Source organism: Xiphias gladius, chromosome 8 (genome assembly GCF_016859285.1).
Source record: "Xiphias gladius isolate SHS-SW01 ecotype Sanya breed wild chromosome 8, ASM1685928v1, whole genome shotgun sequence".
NCBI classification, from domain to species: Eukaryota; Metazoa; Chordata; class Actinopteri; order Istiophoriformes; family Xiphiidae; genus Xiphias; species Xiphias gladius.
This window is the reverse complement of record NC_053407.1, coordinates 3,527,975-3,537,373: the sequence shown is the minus strand read 5'-3', so window position 1 is coordinate 3,537,373 and position 9,399 is coordinate 3,527,975. Positions and strand designations below refer to the sequence as shown.

General features: G+C 43.0%; 1 protein-coding gene across 1 annotated transcript in view; it reads left to right on the top strand.

Annotated features, from left to right (window-relative positions):
* Positions 1–3,395: 3,395 nt before the first annotated feature.
* Positions 3,396–9,399, top strand: part of has3 (hyaluronan synthase 3) — a 12,345-nt gene continuing 6,341 nt past the window's right edge. Inside the window, exons 1-2 of the mRNA XM_040133479.1 lie at positions 3,396–3,489; positions 3,600–4,150. Of these exons, the coding sequence (XP_039989413.1) occupies positions 3,396–3,489; positions 3,600–4,150 (645 nt within the window). The remainder of the gene's footprint in view (positions 3,490–3,599; positions 4,151–9,399) is intronic.

Below are 9,399 nucleotides of genomic sequence, written 5' to 3'. Positions count from 1 at the left end.
TAGTTCTATAGATAGGCAATAAACTTTTCTGAATTAAAAGTTAGTTTTTCCAACAAGGAGAATAAGTGATCGGTAAAAAATTGAAAATTATTACCTAAACAGCTTACGTCTGAGGACAACTAACTATTACAGTGCACTTTCATTACAACAATTATAAGAGAGGGGATAACTTCCTCTACTGTATGTTATTCCAAACCATAGAACTTTTTAAATTGTAGATAGATTCCCAAAGGTTTAAAGATCCCAAATATGTTTAATTTAATTTATTTAATTTGGGGGAAATATATGCAAAATGGCACAAAATACAGTATATTTTCATGCTAAAAAAATAGGTTGAATGAACTGTAGCAAACAGCTAATACATAATATACAGTATTGTGTGATTTTGTCATACAGTGTGGAAAAATACTCCACTGCCCCCAAGTGGCCAAAAAATTAATTAATGCAGGTTTAAAAACCAAGTGTCTGAAGTGTGTTTTTCTTTGAACAATACAAGAGCTTTAAGTGCCACAACACAAACACAGAAAAATTCTACAATTCCATTGCATTGTCATTTATGTATTTATAAGGACAAAGCACATTAATCCACATATCTCACACGTCTGTAAATGTACAAGTGTTAACCAGCTGGCTAATTTTCAACTGCAGTCCTTTAGGTAGATGTTCTGACACCATTGAAGTAATCCAATAGTGACACAAGCAAAGGCAGATCCAGAGCAAACTGTGCAGGCCTAAAAATACTTGTAGTTGTGGACTGATTTTGAAATGAATGACATCCATATCCCCACCCTCCCCAGGCCCAGTCATTTTTATGGAGGGCTCTGAGTTCTGATTGTTCACTTTACCTGCGTACCTGCAAGGATTTCCCTGCTCCCAGATCAGATCTGCCTTTCAAACTTTGACCTCCACTTGGCCATATTTGATGCTTTATTGGACATGTGCTTTATTGTTAAATAGTGTTAACATACTATAAGGTAGTATTGAGTATCTGTTACTGTCCCATATTTTATCTTTGTCTCCTCCTTCATGTCCTGTTTCCTAACTTCCCTCCCTTCCTAACTTTTTCTTGCTCCACCCAACTCTCTTTTCCAAACTTATTCCCCTATCCCACCATTCTTCCTTCCGCCTAAACTCAGTAAATGTCCCTCTCCCAAGGCCAAGCCATTATTTAACACTTCCCACCTTCTCACCTGAACTCCCAGGCCATTCAGTCAAATGGTTTGAATGCAGGAAATTCTTCCCATGTGGCACTGCCACCCCTGGGATACAGCTGGGAATATAATTACTAATTTGGATGATTTTTTTTTACGTACATTTTTAAGTAAGTTATGGAAGAGAGTTTTCATATTTCATTTCAGTCATTCCATAAAACACCAACCTGTCACCGTGATGCGGTCAGTATAACACATCAGATGTTACCTTGGGGCTAATTGCCATGAATAATCCCAGCTCCCAACATGCCAAGAACCCCTTCTAATGACTGTGGCCTTTGTCCCCAGGGCATTCAGACCACACTGCCTTAGCATCCTTGTAAAATCCACTGCAGATCACATATTGAGCAGAAGCTCTTTTGTCTGAGTAACAGGGACATTGTTTCTGAAAATAGATATTGTTTTTAAATGTTTTAAATACAAATGTTTAATGTTTTGAGTTCCACAAATGAAATTCCAGTCTCGTCCCTTGTTATTGAAGTTGAAGAGTCAGACATTTTAAAACCTAGGCAAATAAAACCAGATAATGCAATTACAATTGTTATTAGAGTAAGTAAATTCTTAATTCTATCACTAATTCTTTATAGCAATGAGCCCCTTGAACATTTAAGGTTTTACATTTTACTTTATGTGTTGTATTTTTCATTATTTTAACTGATGCTCTAATCCAGAAGTTGACTAAATGCAACTACATGATTAACCATAATACCAGTATCACCAGAATAGTCAGGCAAGAGTCAAATAAATCGAAAACAGAAAATGAGAGATTACTTTTTTTTTTTTAAATTAGGGCAACTGTCAGTGGAAAATTCTGGTTTTGGGATTATCCCAAAGAACCCGTAAATGACACGATGCCACATGTAAACATTGCTTGAGAAGAAATGTTTTGTGTATTCCAAAACCTCTATTTACAAAATTTCCTTTTCTGTATAGCACAGACGGTTTCTCTTTGATAACCGATCTGCTATCACTATCTGACTGTATATTCATGTAGAAAGTGATTCAGTGCCAGGATGTAAATATGTATATCCACTCAGAGTGGAGGATAAATCTGTCTGTGCCAGTGGATCCCACAGAGCTAGGTGTAATGATATAAATATCAGTCTGTCTCTCCTGCGTGGGCCTGGCCAGGTGAGGACAGGAGGTAATTCCATGAATGAAAGTATAGGATTATTCCTCCGTTCAACTGGTCCTGAGCACTGGCCAAATCCTGTCTGGCCTTTATTTAGAGCTATTAACCTAGAGAGAAGGAAGAAGGGAATGCCAGGGTGGCTGATGGGAGGAGGGGTGAGGGAGGAGAACAGATGTTCGGTGATCATTTGTAAGATCTTTCACTTAAAGTGATTGAATGTCCATAAAATCTGAGCCAAATACTCTTTGATAGTGTTTCATGAAGATATTATTGTGTACAGTATATGTTTGCATAGTTATAGTAGACAGAGGTAGCTGTTGTGGAAGTGGCAGTATCCATACAAGTAGTAATGATTCTCGTAGTGGTATTACTTGCAGTGAAATACTTTCTTCTTCCTAAAAGTAGCAGCAGTAGTAGAAATAGCAACGGCAATAATGCCAGTAATCTTATTTAATATTATTATTTTTAAGAATTATCACTAGTGCTATTAATTGCAGCAAGAGTTGAGTACTAATAGTAGTAGTACCTGCAAACCATTGCTACACTGGGCATTTAGTACCCTCTCTGTTACTTCTGGCGCTGTTTCTCAATGATGTCAAAGACTGGTGCTGGTGTGTTTTCATTTGACGGTGGCTGATTAAAGGTTTTACAGAGAAAAAAATGGAAATTGCACTTTAGTCAACTAATGAGTAATTACAAGCTTTTTAAGACAGGGCATTCAGTAAGACTCCAAAGTCCGCAGGACACGCTCGCTGTCTCACGTCATGAACAACTGACCTCTGTTGATATCGCCCCTTTCCTGTACATTTCCTCAAATGTGTAGTAGTGAAGTGAAAGCCAATTCAAACATAGTTTACCCACTTGTAATTTATTTTTCTCTTTCCCTGCCTACCTTGTGTTTTCTCCCTCTCCCTACACTTTTACCCTCTATAACATAAACTCTTTGGCCTCATTTTCACTCCCTCGCTCTATTCCTAATCTTCACTCCACAAATCTCTCAACCTCTCCCTGAACCTGACACCTCACTATCTCACATCCTCCTCCACTTTCAGATGCCCTCTCGCTGCAGGAATACGCTGAACATCGTGGTGACCACCCTTTTTGCTGCGGTGGTCCTCTTCACCATCCTACTGGCCTATGTCAAAGGTTAACTTGTAAATTTCATAAAGAGATAGAGAAACATTTACATGAGAATCAAAACAAGTGATGGTCATGTTTTTTAAAATTTATTTCAACTGTGTTTCTTTGTCATATAGGCTATCAATTCATCCGCACTGAACAGCACCACCTTTCCTTTGGCCTCTATGGTGCCTTCCTCTCCCTCCACCTCTTCCTTCAGAGCCTTTTCGCCTTCCTGGAGCATCGGCGCATGAGGAGCCCTGCCCTGCCTCAGTACCTCTGTCGTTCTGTGGCCCTCTGTATTGCCGCCTACCAGGAGGACCCAGACTACTTGAGGAAGTGCTTGCGCAGCATCTGTCGAATCTCCTTCTCTGGCCTGAAGGTTGTGCTGGTGGTGGATGGAAACCGACCCGAGGACCGCTACATGATGGACATTTTCCAGGAGGTGATGGGGGGGGCAGACCAGGCTGGCAGTATGGTGTGGAAGGGAAACTACCACAGTGATGGGAGTGGAGGAGTAGGTGTAGGAGGTGGAGGGAGGAGCACAGTGCACATGGAGGAGGCAGCACGCATTGCTCAGCTGGTCAGAGGCTGTCGCTACTCCTGTATCATGCAGGAGTGGGGAGGGAAAAGAGAGGTGATGTACACTGCCTTTAAAGCACTGGGGGACAGTGTGGATTATGTGCAGGTAAGGGCCACAGACGGACAATAGTACGTATGTATGTCTGCACTGAAAGAGTACAGAAAAGGTTTAGGACCATGTGAAAAAATATTAAAGAAATATTTATCTTATGTTATTACATTGATGTGTGATAAAATGTGTAAAATGACTTTAAGGGCCACATCAACAATTTTACACACTTAGATCTATTTACTTATCATGAGGAGTACTTCTCAGCTTCTGAAAAGAGAAAATAACCCTGATGATGTCACTCCTAGGCCTGAAAGTTCATATCTTTAATGGTATCCCCAATAACTTTTTAAATGTTCATTCAGGTCATCAATCTTTATTCGGACTCTATCGTTAGACCTTCTAATCTTTCCAAAACTGCAAAACGGCTCATGGTCACATGTTCTCTGATTTTATGCATGTTGTGAGATCACAGGTGTTTCAAGCAAGTTGAATCGGATGTTGATGCATTCTAATATCTTTTCAGATAGGTAGCAATTCTTCCTCTGTTGCAGGTCCATGAAATGCACCATTTGTTGTTTAGGGCTTGACATACTGTAAATGAGTAGATGGTACTAGAGCTACTTAGATTCAATACTGCGAGATTTGATAGCCAGTTTTTTACCAATGGGAGTTGGAATTATAAAGTTATTGCACTTCCACGCAGAGCTTTGAGAAACCCATCTACTCCATGTGCATCGCAATTGATGACGCTGCAAGAGGAGAAGTGAAAGAATCCCTAGCGTTGTTAAAATTCATCCTGTGGGGAACAAGAACGTCTGAACCAAATTTTATGCCAATTCATCAAACAGTTGTTTCACTAAAAATAACATATATCAACCTCACGGTCGCCCCTTGAGTAAAAGTCAGTGGATGTCAAGGATACTTTGAGCTCCATGTATCTTTATACCAAATGTTGTGCCAATTCATCAAATACATGTTGAGATTTTTCACAGAAGTGAGAACTTTGATCTGCTATTAGCACTACATGAAAAGTCAGAGGGTAAACAATTTTATCTGAATACATCTTCTGGATGTCTGTAGAAAACGTCATAGCCAAAATGAAGTCCACTGGTTATATTAATTAGGTATTTCAGTCTGGACCAAAATGGTGTGACTCCTGTCTGACTGATATGAAGTTGATTCAAAATGAAGTTGACAGGAGAGCTGATGAATCCTCAAATATATTTATTTAAAAGCATAAATGATGGTTACAGAGCTCCTGGCTGTCGTCTATCCCTAGCGCCAACAAGGTTCGGTCAGTTCACGAAGTATGACTGAATGTCTCTCCCTTGCCCAGCCTAGCTTAGCAACCTGTTTCCAGCAAGCGTTCACATTTTCGCACATTTAGACATCTGCTCTTCTGCAAAAGAGAATAGGTGAGGCAGTCAGCAAATTTCCAATATATACAAACATTTTGTTCCTTCATTATTTGTTATAATCCAACAGTCCCCCTTTTGGCCTCTGAAGGAGGCTATTTTATACCGTAAAGTTTACACACCCCCTTTCGATCTCATTTATGAGATCACACTTCTGACATGGCTAATACTACCTCTTCATCCTCACCTTCAGGCAAGCATCTCAACAAACCCTCTGTCTCGGCCTGATACATTTGATATGGTGGTGGGGGGTTTTTCTTCTCAATGGCAGCTACAATTATGCGCTCACATAGGGATCGAATTCAGGGAATGCAGCAACGCCCACAGAGACCCAGCGCTGTTATCATTCCAACCAAAGATAGGGCTACTGACACAATTAGAGTCTTCCATTTACCAAACCATTGCCCTAGTACGCCATCGAGGGGTTTATCGATACCAGAATTTTCATGCATTTCTTGAGACAATGTTCTAAGGCCTTCAAGGGCTCGAGTAACTGAGCCGTCTGGTTCATCCTTTCCACTTTTCCTTGGGACTGAGGATGATACACAGTGCCAAAAGCATGTTGGATCCCCAACAGCTTTTCAACTTCTCTCAGATATTTATTTTTAAAATGGGTCCCGTTGTCTGACCTTATTTTCGCTGGGAACCCATGGAAGGGAATGTAGTGGTTGATCAAAAACTTCCCCACTGTCTTGGCATCTTCGGCCTTTGCTGGGGTTGCTTCTGGCCAGCCGGTGTATGCATCCACTGCGACCAGGAGATAGCGATAACCTCGAACCCGCTCTCCCATATCAGTATAGTCAATAATGATTTCCGTGCCAGGGCACCTGCATGCATGAGGCCATGTGCCTCTGCAATCAGGGAGGGTGCCAACCTAGGAGGCAAAACCGGTCTCCCGTCGGCAGCCCGCCACAATCCTTCTGTACAAGTTGCTCCTCTGTCCTCCCAGAGGTTTTTCTCATGTTTTTCTGCTTTTTCTTGTTCCGCTTTTATCATATTTACATCGCATGGGGGCAGTATGTCGTGGATCATTCCTGTCTGCACCATTATGTAGTTTTGAACATATCCTGCAGCCTGTTTAGCCGCTGCATCCACAGCCTCGTTGCCTCTCGCAATTAGACTGTCTTCCTTGCTATGTCCTTTACACTTTATGATCCCTACCTCTTTTGGTAATTGCAAAACCTCCAAGAGATCTTTCATAGCCTTTTCGTGTTTTATGGGAGTGACGGATGCAGTCACAAAACCTGCCCTTAGCCATTGGGGCATTTCCACATGTATGGCTCCTACCACATACGCTGAATCTGCATAGATATTTACAACTTTTCCCTCTGCTGACTCTTTCCCTTGTAGCTGGCCCACTTTCACTTTCTCAAAACTGTTCCCTGTCTGACGCACCACTGCATATGCTGCTTTCAGCCCTTCCTGTGGGTGTTTGAAACAACCCCCCTCTGTGAAAATGGTTTCAGTCGCGTGCGGTATTGGTTCGATATTCAAGCCTTCTCTCACTTTCACATCCTGTCTCACTTTAGTTTCGCAGTCATGTTTCTGTCCTTCCCTCATAACATCTGCCATATTGATCCCATCGTGTGTGTATGTAATGTGTGGTGCGCTCAAGATACTGTCCAGTCTGGTCTGTCTGAGTGGAGTCATTGTGAATGCAGCAGAGTTTACGTATGCCACAATGCTGTGTGTAATTAATACAGTGAGTGTGTGTCCCATTACTACGTGTGCTGTTTTCTGCAATATCTTTGCTACTGCTGCTGCGTGACGTGTGCATGGCGGTTGTCTGTTCTCCATTGGGTCAAGTGCTACACTCACATACATTAACATCTGTCTGCCTCCCCCTTTTTTCTGAAATAAGACACCATTGACAGAGGATGTCTTTTCATAAACATCCAAAAAGGAATGGCGACTTGTAGTCTGGGATGGCCAGATCGGCTGCATTTGAAAGTTCCTGTTTCAATCTAATGAACAGACTTTCTGTGTCCTGATCCCAGGACAGTGGAGCGGTGAGGTTACGCATTCCCTGTGCATTAACCGAGGCACGTAAAGGCTTAGTCAGTTCGCAGTAGGAGGGGATGTAATGGCGACTATATCCCGTGAGTCCCAAAAAGGATAACATGTCTTTTACTGTCTGTGGTTTCGGGTGGGACAAAATGGACGACCTATGACCTCCTGACATTGCTTTGCCTCTGGCTGATACCATGCGACTGAGAAAGGCAACTTGTTGGCGGCAGCACTGCAATTTAGAACGGGATACTTAAAAACCACACCAGGCTAGTTGGTCCAGGACCGCATGAGTGGCGCGAAGGCATGAGTCGTCTGTCTCCGCTGCAATAAGCAAGTCATCTACATATTGTATCAGAGCTACGCCCGGGGGCAATTCTATGCCCTGCAGTTGCTGTTTTAAAGCCTGATTGAAAATACCTGGAGAGAGAATGAACTCCTGGGGAAGCCTGCGGTATTGCAGTGTCTTGTTACCATATGTGAATGAAAAGATGGGTTTCAAGTGATCCACTAGAGGGAGACAAAAGAACGCGTTGGCCAGGTCAATGCAGGTGAACCACTGATGTGAGGGTAACAGAGCAGTCAGGGCAGTGTATGGATTGGGGACCGATACCGTTGGAATGGCGATAATGGCGTTAATTCGGCGGAGGTCGTGAGCCATACGATATTTACCGGTGTTTTGTTTCTCTACAGGCAATATCAGTGTGTTCCACGCTGAGTGGGAAGGTTCCAACACGCCCGCCTCAAGCAAGCCTTCTATGGTATTGGAAATGCCCTCAGCCGCTGCTGGTTTATGCTTATATTGTGTCTGATAGATGGGCGTGTCATCCTTGAGCTCAAACGTGACTTAAGATACCATCGAGAGAGCAGAGAACACTCGCTCCGGTCGCGAGTAGAATGTCTCTTCCCATCAAGTTCACTGGGCAATTTGGTGAGGCTATGTATTGATGCCTGAATTGTTGTTGTGCCAGCCTCAGCTGTGAGGAAAGGGGCGTGGTTAAAGGCAGGTGTACAGGAGTCCCAGAGAAACCCGTAACTCGAACACACTGTTTTGAAAGTGGAGGAGTCACAGTTGGTGTGTTAAGAGTGGAATACCGAGCACCGGTGACCACTAGGAAAGGCAAGTCTTTTCCCATTACTGAAATATTCAGAAGAGGATCTGCCAATTCCTCTTCTTGTGGGGTTCTTGGGCCTCCTCATCCTTGGTACGGCTCTTCCCACTGACCCATGGGATACTGCCCTTGTTGAGGCTGTGGAGGTGCAGACTGAGGATTGGGAGCCTGATGTGATGGAGCTTGTGAGTATGCGTCTGTGCATACGGCTGTGGGGCTTGTGAATGGGGTTGTGGAGGGAAACCACCTTGTCCCCGACCTCTACGGGCAGCCAAGCTTCCCCTTTGTGTTCTCCAATGGTTGTTATTCTGTGGGCATTCATGTTTCCAGTGCGTTACGTCACCACAAAAATGACATCCATAGTACATATTGTGTGACCTTCCGCGTGGACCACAACCTCTGCCCCCCCATGTCTCCCCTGAACCCTCCGCGTCCTCTATAAGGAGGTTGGGGAGGTGCCCACAGTGGAGTGGGATATAAGTCATGATCACCTTTGTCACCTGAGGGTTGCTGCACCAACTGAAGCTCATTTTTGGCTTTCTCTTTCCATTTCTTTGTTTCATTAGTTTTACGTCTAGCTTCCTCTAATTGCAATTTCAGAAGTTGAGTTTGCAGGTCTGATTCTTTTTCTTGGTTCTCTCCCTGTTGTTTCCTATGCTTAGCGAAATGATGGGCCAAATGTTTTTCCCATTGATCCGTAGGGGCTCCATGCAGTTCAGGATTATCTTCCATAGCGGTCTTCACCGGTTTTGGAAGTTCTTCCAAAATA